The sequence below is a fragment of the Zalophus californianus genome, chromosome 7, assembly GCF_009762305.2.
Source record: "Zalophus californianus isolate mZalCal1 chromosome 7, mZalCal1.pri.v2, whole genome shotgun sequence".
Lineage (NCBI taxonomy): Eukaryota > Metazoa > Chordata > Mammalia > Carnivora > Otariidae > Zalophus > Zalophus californianus.
Window position 1 is genome coordinate 142,916,412 of NC_045601.1, and position 16,665 is coordinate 142,933,076.

The 16,665-nt window shown below is 48.7% G+C and overlaps 1 protein-coding gene across 9 annotated transcripts in view; it reads right to left on the bottom strand.

Moving 5' to 3' along the window:
- RIPOR2 (RHO family interacting cell polarization regulator 2) overlaps positions 1–16,665 on the bottom strand; it is a 221,607-nt gene that overhangs the window by 72,326 nt on the left and 132,616 nt on the right. Inside the window, exons 1-2 of one of the 9 annotated variants that reach the window (XM_027601507.2) lie at positions 14,300–14,416; positions 1,923–2,044 (exon numbers count right to left, since the gene is read on the bottom strand). The exons of 4 other annotated variants lie outside the window; for them this stretch is intronic. In XM_027601507.2, the coding sequence (XP_027457308.1) occupies positions 1,923–1,960 (38 nt within the window). In that variant the 5' untranslated portion in view covers positions 1,961–2,044; positions 14,300–14,416. Of the gene's footprint in view, positions 1–1,922; positions 2,045–2,163; positions 2,220–14,299; positions 14,556–16,665 lie in introns of those variants that run through there. 4 more of the 9 variants (XM_027601511.2, XM_027601506.2, XM_027601510.2 and 1 more) reach the window with 4 other exon arrangements.

Consider the following 16,665-nt stretch of genomic DNA (forward strand, 5'->3'; position numbering starts at 1 on the left):
GTCACCTGATTCCAATTCCACTACAAAAAATATTTGAAAAAGACATTGCAAGTCTTCGTCAGAAAAGCAGGATATAATTGTATCTTTATTGAATGACAGAAAAAGGGAATGGTTCTGGGAATCTTAGGATTTAAAAGAAAAACTTTTCCATTCTTGAGAAGACTTAAAAGTAATGCTTTCTAGGGGGCATTTGGGTGACTTGGTCAGTTGGGCGCCTGACTCTTGATTTTGGCTCAGGTCATGATCCCAGAGTCATGAGACCCCCCCCTACACCCCCCCCCCCCCCCGCACACTCCAGTCAGGCTCTACGCTTCAGTGCGGAGTCTGCTTGAGGATTTTTCCCTCTCCTCTCCCTCTGGCCCTTCCCCCACCCCACCTGCTCCCTCCCTCTCTCTAAAAGAAATGTAATGCCTTCTATCCCAAGGCTGTTGGGATGAAAGAACTCAGCCTGCCTGGGTTTGTGGCCAGCAAGACCACTTTATATGTGCAGATTTGACAGGTGGCTTAGCCTCTCCAGGCCTCAGTTGACCTCACCTGTAAAATGGGGATGACAAAAAGGCCAAGCTCACAGGCTGCTGTGAAGAGTCAATAGGTCAGTGAATGTCAAATGCTTAGAAGAGTGAATATGCATTTGCTATTTGTATTGTAACGGTGATGAGAATGTATTATCAAGTCATTTTTAGTCGAATAAGGTCTAGGTTGAGCCTCCCTGTGCATCTCCCAGAGGAGAAAAGCTTCATAGGAGTTGATTGCATGAGTTTTATAATTTACCCAGGTACTGTGCGTTCTCTAGTCTCTTGCAAATTGAATTAGTAAACTGAGCTAGTCTTCAATGATAGAGACTATATGATATATGCAGAGGGAGTCGAAAACAGTTGATTTTCCTATTTAAAAAATGCAGTTGGGGGGCACCTGGCTGGCTCAGTCAATGGAGCACGCGACTCTTGATCTCGGGGTCATGAGTTCGGGGCCCCACATTGGGTGTTGAAATTACTTAACAATAAAATCTTTAAAAAAAATGAGGTTGGTATTAAATATGGTGCAGGATCCTAGGATATTTTACCCCATAAGCAGGCATTTTTTAAGAGGTGATTTTCTATGGCATGATTTGCTGGTTTTTCAGCGAACACCCTCCAGACAATCAGCAGCTCTGAACATTTTCTTTTTTGAAGGATGTCATCCACACTGTATGTTTCTCAAACCTCTGCTCAGACTTTGGAATTGAAAGTACAGAGAACATTGAATGTGGGTGTTGAGTACAATCAAAAGGGATGAGCACAATTCCGAATGTGAACTAAGTAATGTCTTTCAAAAATGACATGAATTCACATAGGAATGTATTTTGATCCCGTGGAGGGATAGAATTTTTCTGTGCACCAAAAATATATCATTTGGCAGAATGGCTCTATTGTTTCTGAGTTAGCAGTGCGGGGGTTACAGCCCCAAGAGCAAATGCCCTCCAACTGTTCAGCCTGGGGTACTCAGGGTGAAGAGGAAAGGGGGCAACAGGGTGGACAGGAGGCTAGACACAACCAGTCACCATACCCCACCTTCTGCCACCCTCCAGAGCTGGATTCCAGATTACACTGCGTGCTACAATTAATATTCGCAGCAAGAAAGGGCAGTATTAAATTTACAGTTATGTTTCTGTTAGTACTTCTGGAGTTAAGGAAAATGGTTTACGTGAGAACATTTGTCCTAGCAAATGAAGAGCACACGTAAACATCGTGCATACAAGTATCACGTATTTCCTGAGAGTGGACTCGGCAATTTCATGCCATCGAAGCTCTAGTTGATTGATAGAGGGTCTCAAGTTATACAGAATCTTAGAGAGTCCCACAGCCAGTGTCTTCGGTAAGGGGTAGAGAGAAGGAGCAAGTGAGAATAAAGAAGCAGCAGGATCCAGAAGTTCAAACACATACGTGGCACACAAAGACACATCAAGTTGTATGGCAGGCATGTGGTTACGGAATCAGTCGGCAGTCACGCAACTGGTATGCATCTCCCTCTTGGGACATTGACCTTGGCACAATGGTTTCTTCTTCTGTAAAATAGGGATCATAATATCTATGTCTGAAAGTCCTTATGAGGATTGAGGGACATCAGGCTTATAAAGCAAAATGCCAGGCCCAAAGTATGTACTCAGTGAAACTGATGCCTTACCCCATCATCACCATTATCTCCATCATCACCATCATCATCACCATCTTCGTCACCATCGTCATCCTCATCAAGGTCAAGAATAAAAACACCAATAGCCTTACCTAAACAATGCAAGTTTTATGTTTTTATGCTCTGATTTATTTTGCTAATTGAGCTGGTCTTGCTAGAACCTAAAATCTCAAGTGAGAAATTCTGGCACATAAACCAGATTATGGAGTTGCAACTCAATTATCTGAGCTGGGCTCCCCTGGGAGGGGTGTGCGGGGAGGGTGGGCAAGGGGTGAGTCATGCTCAACTGCCCCTGAAGACAGAATCTGATTAGGGCATGTAACTTTGCCTTAGAAAAGTGGGGTCATTGTTTTCCAAACAATAGCAACTGAGGGCCAAATATACCTGTTCTTTTTCTCTTCATGAACTGTCCTCTGATTGCTCCTTTTAGATTTTTAGGGGAATCCAGTGGAGGGATAAGAAAATCGGAGTGGAGTTCAAAACACAAGGTGCTGCCTTTTGAACTTGACTGCAAGGCGTTGGTTTAACTAGCTCAGTTTAACCTCTTCTACATATAAGTTCCCACATAAGACATTTTTTTCTTTTTTTTATTAATTAATTTTTTTTAAAGATTTTATTTATTTATATGAGAGAGAGAGAGCATGAGCAGGGGGAGGAACAGAGGCAGAGGGAGAAGCAGACTCGCCACTGAGCAGGGAGCCTGATGTGGGGCTCGATCCCAGGATCCCGGGATCATGACCTGAGCCCAAGGCAGACGCTTAACTAGACTGAGCCGCCCAGGCGCCCCGAGACATTTTTTCTTTTATAATTCGTTGCCAGGGGAATCCGCCCTCTGAGGAACTACTGCCTTTTGTATGTCCAATTTTCTGAAAGCAAAAACTTAAGTGATAATCTACCATGGACTCCCTTTTGCCTGGCTTCAAGGAAGTTCAGAGCAAAACTCATAGCTCAATTGTAGCGTGAACGTTAATTCCTTTTTATAAACTGTACATTACTGTAGCCTGTCTCAAATGTTTGAAAAGTCACACAGTATAAGTTTTTAAGCACACTTTTACCAAGTCTTATTCTTCTCTGAACTATTTTATATGAGTTCAAACCATCCATTGCTTGACAAAAGTCACAAGGATATTTCCATCCAGGTCCACTCAATGCCCCATAATTAGTTCCAGCTGCTTGTTTTAGGTTTAGCTTTTGGAGGCGACTGGATCACAGAGGTCCGGAGACCGTGTGGAAGCTAGTAATCATGACTATAAATCCCCCATCAGTGTCAACAAAGGAAATCATCATCATTCCCACTGAATTATTCCCACAAAAGAAATTAGACTCAGGCTAACATGGGGCCCAGGAAGATAACTTATCTCACATGGATTTGAAAAATGGGCACTTCTGGAAAAGATGAACCCAGAGTTAAGTCAGTAAATTAAAGCTATTGTTCTGGGAATCCTATTCAAATCTAGTCAGTCCAGACCTGAGGACTCTATTTGTGATGCACATCAAAGGGAAAAGAATACTCCATTTAACAAACCCATGCGAGTTTACATCTCACACACACTGGTTACTGCTTCGAATCTTTTCTAATAGAGAGACGGAGTAGCAAACTGTACAACGATTAAGCCGAGCTGACATGATTCATTTTTCTTCAGTTGCAGGTCATTACCCTATATAATTCTCCCATGCATAAATTAGAGCGCTGCATGGATTAACAATGATCTTGTTTTCCTACATCCAGTAACTAAGACAAAACGGATCGGGGGATACTTTACATGTGGGTATGGATCAGACAATGGTCTTTATGAAAAGGAATGCATGATTCCTTTTTCCTCTGCTTTTTCACTATTTCCCTCCCCCTTTTCAGAGTGGCCCAGATCTCTGAGGCATCGTGAGGGTTGGTCGTGTGCAACAAGGAAGGAGCCTGGCCACTGACAGGGTGTGATTTATCAGGGTGCACAGCCTACTCTGAGGAGTAGCGCCTGGTTCATGTCTCCGTTAGGGCACCTATGCAGACACACTGCTTACCTAGCCGGAATCCGGAACCTTGTGGCTGGGCAATGTCCAAAATCTTCTCAATGATTACAGGAAAATATCAAGGAGCCTTGATATCAACTGAGAACCCCAGCCTGAGAACCACATGGACAGTCTTTGAGGACTGAGTTGCTACACCAAGTGATCCAGCAACAACAACCCAGCTCAGTCATGTTGGGGGACTCCAGCTTCCTGAGCATGCTACTCAGTGGCAGTTCCCGTGGGAACTCTGAATAGGGGGTCTTTGTGTATTTATGCCCACAGCCACAGTCCAGATGACCCAGGTTTAAAAGTGGGCTCTGCTCATATGACTCTTGCTGGGCCTCATGTCTCTCATCTATAAACTGGTGATGATAATAGGAATGACCTCAGGGCCCTGTGAGGACTCAGGGAATTAACACAGGTGCCTGGAACACTGGAAATGCTACTAAATGGTCTCTGTTATTTTCAGATTACTATTGTAGAAAACATTTTTATTTAGATTGGGTATTTCACAATAGAAGGGGGGCTTTATGTCAACATGCAATATGACACACATATACCCTCATCTATAATTCAGGATTTGCATTTATTTTTAAAAAACTGCAATGACTTGGGGCATCTGGGTGCCTCAGTCAGTGAAGTGTCTGCCTTGGGGTCAGGTCATGATCTCAGGGTCCCGGGATCGAGTCCCGCATCGGGCTCCCTGCTCGGCGGGGAGTCTGCTTCTCCCTCTGACCCTCCCCCCACTCATGCTCTCTCTTTCAAATAAGTAAATAAAATCTTCTAAAAAAATTGCAGCAACTTCAGATACCCCTGTGCGCAGGAAGGCCTGGTGTCTGTGCTACATTCAGGATCATGATTTACCTACTGGAAGGTGATGGAGGAAGGTCCTTTTTGGCAGATGTAGTACACGTGCAAGGTCACCTGGGTCTATTCTGCCCCTGTCAGACTGTAAAGGATGAGACTAGTTCTTTAAGGGAAAAACTACACATTTCCTCAATCTGGTTTTCTCAGTACCTCTAGCTCGATAGCTACACATCCACATACGTGGAAGCATCTTGAGTTAATGCAGCCCCTCAGCCTCTTTCTGCTTTGGCTGCTCTCTTCCTTCACTGGGGAAAGAGTCACTTTGTGACAATGGGAGCCAAAAAAAAAAAAAATTACATCTGGAAAATATCTTAATGTGAAGAAACACAGAGGATCTTCAACACAAAACACAACAACAACAACAAAAAACCCTTGAAAAAGAAACAGCACATGTCATTTCGATCCTATTTTAGGCCAAAGACCATTATGACAAAACTCAAAGGTCAAACTTTTCTGGAAATGTCATGGGAGCCTGAAACGGGAGCAGTTCCTGACCCTTGTTCTGTCATTATAGGGGTAAGTTTCCACGTGCAAAATACATATCAGACTGAGAGCATTAGTCAGGTAATGAGAGAAAAGAATCAGACTTCGGGCTCCCGGTGAATTTGGGCTCAAATAGGCCACATTATGGTGATTGCATGTGGCAGGCAGAACCAATCACCTCTCCCTCTCTCCAGCCTCACGCCGTTTTTGCCACAAAGGCTGGTTGAGTGGATCTTCTGGGGCCGACAGACCCCAAACAAGGAGTGGGGACACTCAGTGCTGACCCAGCCCCTTCAGCACCGTGATCTTGGACAAGCCACTTCATCTGTACATTGTGCTTCCTGATTGGGGAGCCAGGGGCATTAATGTGAGTCCCGCTACCTCACAGGGCTCTGTGGCTTCAGTGGGACACGATGTGCAATCTGCAAACGTCCACAGAACATAGGGCAGTATCACGGGGGTCTTGAACTTGGACTTCAGGAACAGTAAACTTGAGGAACAGGGAAGGAGGCATGTGCAGAAAAGAGGTGGTAGAAAGAGAAACAGGGCAGTCAGCCTGCAGGGAGAAGGGGCTCCAGTGTAGCTGACCGCTCCTCGGGGGCCAGGTCCCTGTGGGCCAGCCGGCTACTCTTTCATCTCTGGTTGTGCCCTCAGTGGGTCCCCACGGTGAGGACACCCCCCCCCCCAACTCAAGGCTTGCAGCACCTCTACTGACCACACTGAAGCAGTTCTACTCTAAAAAGAAGTTCTTTGGCGGGGGGGGGGGGGGTACCTGGCTGGCTCCGTCAGAGGAGCATACAGCTCTTGATCTCAGGGTCATGGGTTCAAGCCCCATGCTGGGCATAGAGATTACTGCAATAAACAAACAAGCAAGCAAAGTTTAAAAAAAATAAAGAAAAAGAAGTTATTTGGATTCTTGCTTTTTCACATGTTGAATTAGGCAGTTTGAAACCCCTCAATGCTACCAGTTCCATGCAAACAAACCAAACTGGTGACAGTTTGCTTCAGATATACATATTTTTAAAGAACTGTTACTTATTCATTTGAGAGAGAGAGAGAGAGTGAGAGAGCGTGAGCCAGGGGGAGAGGCAGAGGGAGAGGAAGAAGTAGACTCCCTGCTGAGCGGGGAGCCCGATGCGGAGCTCGATCCCAGGACCCCAGGATCATGAGCTGAGCCAAAGGCAGATGGTCAACTGACTGAGCCACCCAGGTGCCCCCTTCAGATACACATTTTAGGAATGAGTTTCTTTAGGAATAGTTTCTTAGGCCGATATTCTACAGGAGGGGAAGGTGGGCTTTAGATTTGGTTTTTCTACTGCTGACAACTGTCATGTTATTTTCTCAGAGTGAAGAAATGTAACGGGAATAACACGAGATGGTTTGAATTGATCTTTGTTCTGCATCTGACTGTATGGACCAATCCAGTTATTTATTGCGGGGTGAAAAATCAACCCAAAATGTGGCGGCCTAAAACAACAACAGTGAGTCAGGAACTAGGAGAGGCTCTCTGCTGGACCTGGGTTCTGGCTCAGGGTCTGGTCTGCTGTCCAATGGCGGCTAGATGGGGAGCAGAGTGGGCAGAGGATCCAGGAGCTGGGCCAGACATCTTTCTCTCTCCTTGTGGTCTCCAGCCTGTCCATGTGCTCGGGTAGTTTGGGCTTCCTCGTGGTGTGATAGCTTCGGGAAAGTCAGACAGCTTACAAGGCGGCTAATGGCTTCAGGAACTAGAATTCCAGCCAAGAAGGTAGAAGCTGATTTGTCTTTTAGGACCTATCTAGCCTTGGAGGTCACATTTTCTATTAGTGGAAAAAGTCACAATTTGAGGGAGGGGAACCTACCCCTCATTTCTCCCCGGAAAGAGTCTCCAAGTCGCTTTGTGGGGAGGGCATGTTGGGTGGATATACTGTTGAAGACATCTTTGGAAAATATAATCTGCCCTATAGACTGCCTGCATGGAGTTAAGCTATAGACAACCAATGTTTATCCCTGACACGGATCCTTACGTACAATCTCTCCTTCATACCACCCGGCCAAAGAGCTCTAACAAATCAGACAGGAACGTCTAGTATGCCTTCTGATGCCTTCTCAACTCCTCTTGGGCTTTGATGACTTACTAACACATGTGAAATTTCCTAAGAATTTCAGGCATCCACTTCTGTTGCGCCTCATGCTGCGGCCCCTGGGAGCAGGATGTTAAGAGTGCCATGCACACACTTGTGGCCCCCCAGGCCCCCCGTGACTTCCCACGGCAGATGCACTCAACGTGGCTCCAGCCCCCGTGCAGGATGCCTTCCAGCTGAAGCTGGGAAGCACACAGCGACATTTCCTAGAACCCCCTGCAGCTAGGATCCCACATGTGCCGCCCACCAGGAGCACGTGCATGAGATTTGCAGGCAGGAGGGACGGGGAGGCTGCATGTATCAGTTTCCTATGGCTGTTGTAACAAATTCCTACAAATTTAGTGGCTTCAGATGACACATTTATTATCTTACAGTTCCGGAGGTCAGGAGTCTGACATGGGTCCTACTGGCTAAACTCAAGGTTTCAGCACACTGTGTTCCTTTCCAGAGGCTGCAGGGGAGAATCCATTTCCTTGCTTTTTCTGGCTTCTAGAGGCCACCCACGTTCCTCCTCTGTGGCCCCTGGCTTCATCTCCAAAGCGGCCCATGTTATGTCCCTCTTACCAGTTCCTCCACAGCCCTGTGACCACAGTTGGAGAAGCTTCTCCATCTTGAGGGACCCATGCAAGGAGACAAGGCCCACCTAGAGAATCCAGGATAATCTCAAGGTGCTGGATTTCATTACAGTTGGGAAGTTCCTTTTGCTACATGAAGTAACATATTCCCCAGTTCTGGGAATCAGGATGTGGCTATCTTTGAGGGGGGGTCTTCTCAAATCGGTAGGCAGCTTCTTGATGATTGCTCAGGCAGTGACTCCATTAGTGACCCAATGTGACTTTCAACATTGTTCTGGAAAGTTCGACCCAGAGTGTGACCCAACGATTCTGTGACCCATTTGATTGTACATCTTACAGCCGAACCCTGAGGCATCTTCTCAGCGCTAGACCCTTGCACCTGTCCCTTTCTCTCTTTACTAAGCTCCGCTTATTTCTGGGGATGAGGCATCACAACATTAGCTTCAAACTTGGGAAGACAGGAGTCATTCCAAAGTGGCTTAAAATGCTAACCTTATAAATGAAAAGCATGGCATTGCCACGGAAGGGTTACCAGCTGGTCATTGTCTTGGAGTCTTCACTTAGAGCCATTAACCTTGAACCTCTGCATACCAGCAGGGCACCTAGAGTGTGTCACCTTAATTAGAAGGTAGACCAGCACAGTTAAAGCCAAGGCCATGTCACCCCAGGCTTTCGTATGTAGCACAAAGTGGGGAAATCAAATGCTATACTGGGAATAACCTCTTGGGAATTGCATCAGCTCCGGGAAACCGTCACTTTGAACTGATTCCTCCAGTTAGGAGAAGGAAAAAAAGCGTGTGCTCTTTGTGTTCACCTGCACTGCTTTTGCGTTTCTAAGGTACCCCCCTCCCCAGCCCCGCCCCATGCTCCTGCCCTTTCCTCCCTTCCAAAAACCCTCCTACAGGACAAGGACAGAAGGAAACAAGCTTGAAGAGAATGGGGTCATTGTTCCTACAGTTCCTTCCTGGACAATTTGCTGGAGAAGGAAGAGATCACCTCCAGGCTAGAGGTGAAGGCCCATGGCACCAAACCCCAATGATAAATGGCATATACAAGATAGAGTTACACGACATTGTTTTTCTGCGCACAGGCTGGTTTTTGGAATGATCCCTGGCAGTTTTGTTTTAGCATTCTCAGCATTATTAATAGCCTCCCGTTTCATACTTGTTCCCACCTGACCTTTGCCAGGCAGGTCTCTTCACTGTCCTGAGCTCTCCTACCTTCAGCCTTGGTCTTAAGGCGAGGTCACAGGCAGTGAGTTCGTACTTGATACCTCCTGCTGAGCGCGCAGTGCGCAAGCCCTGAGGATACAGGAATGAGGGAAACGGAGCCTCTGTGTCCTCCGGGCGCTTAAGGTCTTCCTCCCTCCGGGCGAGTTTCCCCTTTCCCTCCCATTCATCTGCATGCCCACAACAGGCTCAGCAACAAACTCTCTCCTTCACAGCCTTCTTCTCCTTCCTCTGACCTCATAGTCCTCCTTTCTAGGGTGACCGGGGGACTTACTGTCCCCTCCGGAACACTTCTGAGCAAAAGAGGGTGTTATTAATAATCATGCCACCACAGCAGGTGTAGACAGGACAGACCAAGGCATGTGTGGATGGCACACTGTTCAACACAACTGGGTTCTGCCTACTTCTCTTCCAGACTGTGTGCCCCCTAGAATATATAATCAGCAGCATACACTTTTATACTGAAGGAGAAAGCTAACTTAGGCCAGGTCCCAGAGGGTTGCTCAGTAAACAGGCGCTTAAAATGAAGAAAAAAAATTGGTACTCCCCTAAATCACATAACACTGCAGACTCGGACTTCAAATCCACCTCAGAAATAAACATGATTGTTAATCACTATATTATATTTTAGAATGCTAGGTAGCATGAAAAATATTCCCTTTGTCTAAGGCCCCTCCCTCCTCCGTCTAACAGAGAGCTGGTTTTGATCTTGGGGAACATAATGCAGACACATTACATCTCATTTGCTTTCACTGTTAGAAAAAAATCCAATCTCCTTTTTAATCGGTGTAATGAACGTGTGAAAATATTCACCTCCACATAGTCCTCATCAGTGTCATGTAAACAATGCACAATAAAATCAACTGGAGTGGTTCCTTTCCTGATGGGTCCAGGGTTTCCTCCAAGGGAGGGCAACCCAGCATCAGGCCAAATGTAAAACGATCTTCTCTAGAAATCTTGCAAAACTCTGAGAAAAAAATCTCTGATTTTTAGGAAACATTTCCAACTAAAGTGGGATGAGTGGGCTGTGACCAAAAAATCCTGGCCATTAACCCAGAGAGGAACTTGGTGGCCTCCAGGAGGAGATCCAGAGAGGGAAGAGGGTGTGTGGGTGTTTCCATATGAACTCACTGAAGATCAACGTGTTGAGTGATTTTGTTCAGTCAAATCAACTTGAATGCTTCCATGTGTACAATGGTGAGGTTTTCATTTTCAGGGGTAGAATGTTGTCCCAAGAAACTGCCTATCAGGATATGATTTTGAAAATGGAGGGAAATGAAAAGCCAGAGGAGGGCTCCCTCCAGATGAAAGGCACATACTCTACTTTAAAAAAAAGAAGAAGAAGGAGAAGAAGAAGAGGGTTGCCTGGGTGTCTCAGTCGGTTAAGCGTCTGCCTTCAGCTCAGATTGTGATCCTGGGGCCCTGCGATGGAGCCCCATAGTGGCCTCCTGCACAGCGGGGAGTCTGCTTCTCCCCCTGCACCTCCCTCCACTCATGTGCTCTCTCTCTCTCTCTCTCTCAAATAAATAAAATCTTAAAAAAAAAAAAAAGAAATGCCTGGGTGGCTCAGTTGGTTAAGCATCTGATTCTTGATCTCAGGTCAGGTCTTGATCTCAGGGTGGTGAGTTCAAGCCCCGAGTGGCCTTGAACTCACCACCTCCATGCTGGGTGTGGAGGGAAGAAAGAAAAGAAGAAAGGAAAGGAAAAAGGAAAAAGGAAAAAGGAAAAAGGAAAGGAAAGAAAGGAAGGAAGGAAGGAAGGAAGGAAGGAAGGAAGGAAGGAAGGAAGGAAGAAAGGAAAGAAAGAAAGAAAGAAAGAAAGAAAGAAAGAAAGAAAGAAAGAAAGAAAGAAAGAAAGAAAGAAAGAAAGAAAGAAAGAAGAGAGAGAGAGAAAGAAAGGCACATATTCATAATCATCGTACTTTCTGAATAGATCTTTCTTATAATCACATTGTGGGGTGTTTACATGACAACTGCTTCATGACACCATTCCACATCTCGATTTGCCCTTGGGGAACCAATTATGTGTGGCTGGCCTATCTGTACCTCCTCTCCCCACCCCCTCCCCAATTCCCTTGCTCCATTGTCTGTTTTCCGTTGGTAGTCTTTTCTGGTTGAATGGCTACAAACACAAGCTGTCTATCTCCTCCAGTTCCTGGAGTTCGGCTTGGCAGATGAAAATAACCTTGGTCAAGAAGCCGTTCGGGAGCACGAGGCCCTGCTCAGGCCACCAGGGCAGAGGAAGCTCAAGTGGAAAGTCAATTGTGCTGTTGCCCCAAGGAGCACCTGTCCTGTAAGTAAAATGGACTTTCACTTCTACCACCACTTCCTCCCAAGAGAAGCAAGAAACTGGTTGTAGACTTCTGCCTTCGTTTCAGAATGAAAACAAAACAGCTTTCTTATTTTTCGCCCCAGCCCACGGCATGCAATGAGCAGTAAAATAAAACACTGGTTTGCAAACTCTTCAACCCAAGGGACTGTTGTTTGCCTGATGTGACCACTTAAAATAAAACGTGCAAGCTGTTCTGCTCCCTCTCCATAACTGCCTTTGTCTGGGCTGTCCTCTCTTGACACTGAAAGATGAGCCAATAATCCGCGAATTAAATCAAAATGTAACAGAGAAGTGACTCGGTTACATTTAGAAGTGGGCCTGTGGTTGGTATCACAGCCAGGCTGTGGAGTTTTACCATAGTAGGGGTGTTTCCATTTAGTGAGTCAGATGCAGGGTCGACACCAGGCAGTCACGGCAGGGCCCCAAGCCAGTGGACTTCAAGACTCAAGGGTGGAATTTTTATGTGAGTTTAGCGACCAACACGGAGAGACATAAATAGCTGCTTCCCAGCCTCTTTGGCTTCTCTAGGTCACCCGTGAAAGGGGATGGGTCCCTCTCCCGCTGGAAAGAATTTTACTTTGCCGTCAACATAAGGAAGGAGAGCCGCTTCTGGAATCTGTGTTTGGGTACTCAGAGTGCTGTGCATGTCCTTAGTGCATGCTCACAGTTATTCTTTGCTCTGGCTTAGTAGTTCTTTATATTTATACTAAGGATAAAACATTCACAGTGAAATCTCACATGAGAGTGTTGGAGAAGGAGAGAAGCCACACGAATTGGGGGGTCTTTTGGAAAAGCAACCCAGACAGCATGTGTTTACTAAACTGACTCTCCAATGTCACGTTTTCAGATGGTTGGACAGACACATTCATTACCTTCCTGGGGAAGAGCCATGATTTGGCAGGATCTCAGCGGAAGGGCAAGCCGAGCACAGGAGGCTTGACCCGGAGGGCTGGGCTGGAAGGAAGTGGTGAAGAGGGGGGAGGCCCTTTCCCCTGGCCGCCCTTACCCTGCAATTTGCTCCTACAGAAGGGATATGGCCACTGGCTGCTTCCTAATTAACCAGCGGAGAATGGCCTGGCAATGCTGGCCCTTAGAGAGTTCAAGGTGACGGCCCCTGCTTGTGACAGACAGAGGGATAGAGACAATGCAGGGAGCCGGTGGGTGCTCCTGGGCGAACTCAGCGTCTGGTCCCACGACGCTGGAGAAGCAAGAGAAAGGAGGCCACTAGGCCGATACCGGGGTGGGGGTGGCAAGGAGAAGAGGAACATTCTCAGAGCCAGAGAGACCTCACAGAAAGCAAAAAGGAAGAACTGATTGCCTGTCAGGTAACAAAGGGGCAAATGCTGACCCAAGATGCGCAGCCCAGTCCCGTAGAGAGGGCCAACTGCAGTTTCTTTGGGAATGGGGGCACTGCTTCGTCTGGGTCCCAGAACTTCAACCAAGTGCATGGATCTGAGCGTGTAAAAGGTGGGAGCAGGAGGAAAGACGGCCCCAACATGTTTCCTGGGATTGTCAGGATCGGTTCCGCACAATCACAAGCCTAAGCTCCCTCAAGCAACACCTACGTCTGTCTCCAGGATAAGAACCTTCGCGGCGGCCAATCCCTACTCCCCCCACCCCCATCGGCCTGGCTCTCCTGGTTTTCCACGGGCTCTTGCCCCGCAAGGCGCTGCCCCCTCGCACCAGGACTCGCAAGGCGCTTGGGCCACCTTAGCATCTGGATGGCGGCTGCTTGCGAAATTTCAGACGGCCCCCACCCCCTTATAAATGAAGTGCTCTCTCTCTGCTCCCCACCGCCCCCGGGGAGGAGGATAGGAGGTGACAGTCTCGCAGGGACAGAGTTGCAGATGCCTTTCTTCTGCAGACCCCTCCCAAACCACAGAAACTTGCAGGGTGCTCCTGTCCTCAGGTGCATCGCCCCTCCCCCCATCCTTCCAGACCCAGCTCGGCGTCCGCGTGACCCATTTCTCCTGCTTGCCCCTTTTCTCAATTGTCATCTCGCCCCCGCACCCCCACCCCACCCGCGTGGATTTCAGACCCACGGGGAAGGGGCTGGTTCCCAGCCAAGCTCAAGCCCGGCAGCCTCGGGGCAAATGAAGGCGCCGGACGCCGAGATCCCAGCCCTCGCTGGACTCGGCTCAGGCCTGGAGAGTGCGGGCCGCGGGGACCCACCCGAGGGCGTCCGCGCCGCCACCCCCGGAGCACGGACGGTCGGACCCGGCGCGTCCCCGCTCCAGCTACGCCCCGCCCCCGGGCACTGCCCCGGGCTCCTGACCATCTCCGCGGCGGGTCCCTCCGCTCTCCCCCGCGCCGCGGGGCTCCGCCTGCAGAAGTGCGTGCGCCCTTTCCCCCGGCAACTTCGCGGCCCTCCCCCGCGGGCAGCCCAGGACGCCCAGTCGGAACGGCTCCCGAGCCCGCAATGCTCTTTCAAGCCCAGGACGCCCCCGGCCACCCAGACCTCACCCGGGTTGCAAGCAAAATCAGAAGCATAAAAGAACACCCGAGAAGGGGCACATACCTAAAGACGAGAGCTCCTCGTCATGACAAGGGGACACTTGGGCTCTCCGGCATCTAACAGCCTCGGTGCCAATGCAATTTCCCGGCGGCCGGCACCCCCGGCTTTGCAGACCGCTGAGCTCGCCCGCGGGGCCGAAGGGACAGAGGGCCGCGGGAAGCAGCAGGGTCCCCGCGCGCAGACCCCAGCGGCCCTCCCGCGTCCGCTCGCGGCAGCTGCGGCCAGGGCTGCAGTTGCGGGGCCGGCGGGCGCGAGGCTGGCGGAGCCGAGCGCGCGGGCGGAGGGGCGGGGAGCCGGCGGAAGGGAGGCGCGGCCGCGGGGCTGGCGGCGGAGTGGGAGCAGGGAGGGGGCTGGGGGAGACAGCTGCTTGACAGGCACTTCGGCCGAACTCCGGGAGGCTGCGCTTTGCTCTGGCCTCCAGCTGATCGCCGGCGCGCCAAGCTGCTCAGCGGGAGCTGGTGTGGCAGCTTCGGAGTTAACCCGCGGAATTCGCGCTGGGGAGCGAGCCGGCAGTAGAGGGCATTGGAGGCGGAGGGCAGGGGGGCCGGCCCAGGCCAAGAGAGACCCTTTCAGCCCACCTTTTGGGATTTGGAATGGAGACTGTGCCTTGAAAACATTGCGCGGGGGGTGGCCGCGGCAGGGGTGTGTGTGTGTGTGTGTGTGTGTGTGGTTGGGGGTGGGGGTGGGGTGAAGTTGGTTGTTCAAGGCAAGACTTGTGTTGGAAAGCCCCCCTGGGGAGATCTGCTTTGTGCGGGCGCTCCACTAGGCCCTGTTTGGGTAGACAGATCTTGTAATGATGGGGAGAAACAGTTGGGGTTTTTCTGGTTTTGTTTCGTTTCCGTGGATTTGAACTATACATAAAGCTTTCCTTTGGGAAACTGTGGGTCCGTCTGACAACCCATTCCATAGAGAGTCTTTTGGAGTGGAAACACAATGTATGAGACCGGGAGTCTATAAGGACCCAGAGACAAGGTCTCAACAGGGAATGTGTGCTCTGCTTCGGTTTCCTTATCTGTAAAGCCACCATACTGAATAAATTGTGTATTTAGGGTATGTTAAATAACACAGTACTGCAGGTGCATCTCCCCACCCCTCACCCCGCCCCAGCTTGGGATGCAGTAACTTTGTGAGTGAATTGGTAAGAATTGACGAACTTTAGACAATGACCAAAAGGGAACACTCCAGGAGACTGTGTCAACATGGGAACACCTATATCCAGTTGTGGGAAGGAGACAGCATCCTCAGCCTCAAATATGAACAGCCAAAAAGATAGCCTGATCCACGAATCACAACCCACCTAAGGGTCCAATAGGAGCAGAGTGTGCTGGATGTTTAGAAAGGCCACCCATGAGCGAGCAAGCACTGGTCTCCGCTTTAGACCAGGAAGTACGGCTGAGCAGTGAGTGCCTTGACAGTCGGAGCCTTTGGTTTTTCAAGACACCACCTCTCTTTGCCCTTCTTTTAACTTACAAAATAGTTTCTCAGTCTTCCCATGTAGGCATTTCTTTCAGAGGAGAAAAATGTGTCGACCACATGATAGGAACATTCCAGTCTGCCTGGCCAGTTATTCTTCATATGTTTTCAATATTGGTATTCTGGTCAACACGTAAGTCCCTGGTGAGGTTGGCTGACTTGAGCCAGTCCTTGCTATGCTGAACACTGCAGTTCATTGACGCTCTTCTTATATCCTTGGTTTTGGAGATCCTTCACAAGCATTGTATCATTTATTCCTGACTATACTTCAGCAGTAGGCATCACTACTCCCATTTCATGGATGCGAAAACCAAGATGCAAGAGTGTTAGTGTGACTTGTCCACGGTGTTGTTTTAAACAGCTACACTTGTGACACTTTGTTACACAGGAATAGATAACCAATACAGAAAGAGTCATCTTTTAAAAGATAAATATGTTGTGGTCACTCTCCTGCTCGAAACCCTGCATGCCCCATTTATTGTAGAATAAACCCAAACTCCATACCAACGCCTCACAAGTCCTCCCAGCCTCATGAGTACCCCCTCGTCCTCTTACTAAGCTCAGGCCACAAGGACCTTCTTTCAATTCCGTAAACATGCGAAGAGAGGTCTTCCTTGACCACCCACCTTTAAGTATAGTCTTCCCTCCAGTTATCCTTTTTCAAAACCCTATGTCTTGCAGAGCACTAACTGTAAATTGTAACGGTCTTACTTGCCTTTTTGCTTGTTTCTTGTCTCTCTTTCCCCGGACTGTGAGATCATACGGGCAGAGACCCCTTCTGTCTTGGACACTGTAGCCCCAACACAGGGCAAGGCTCAGTACCTACTTACTGAACGGAGGATGAATCCCTCTGCCATTCTGGATCACTCCTTCTTACTTGATCCTTTTCTTCCCTT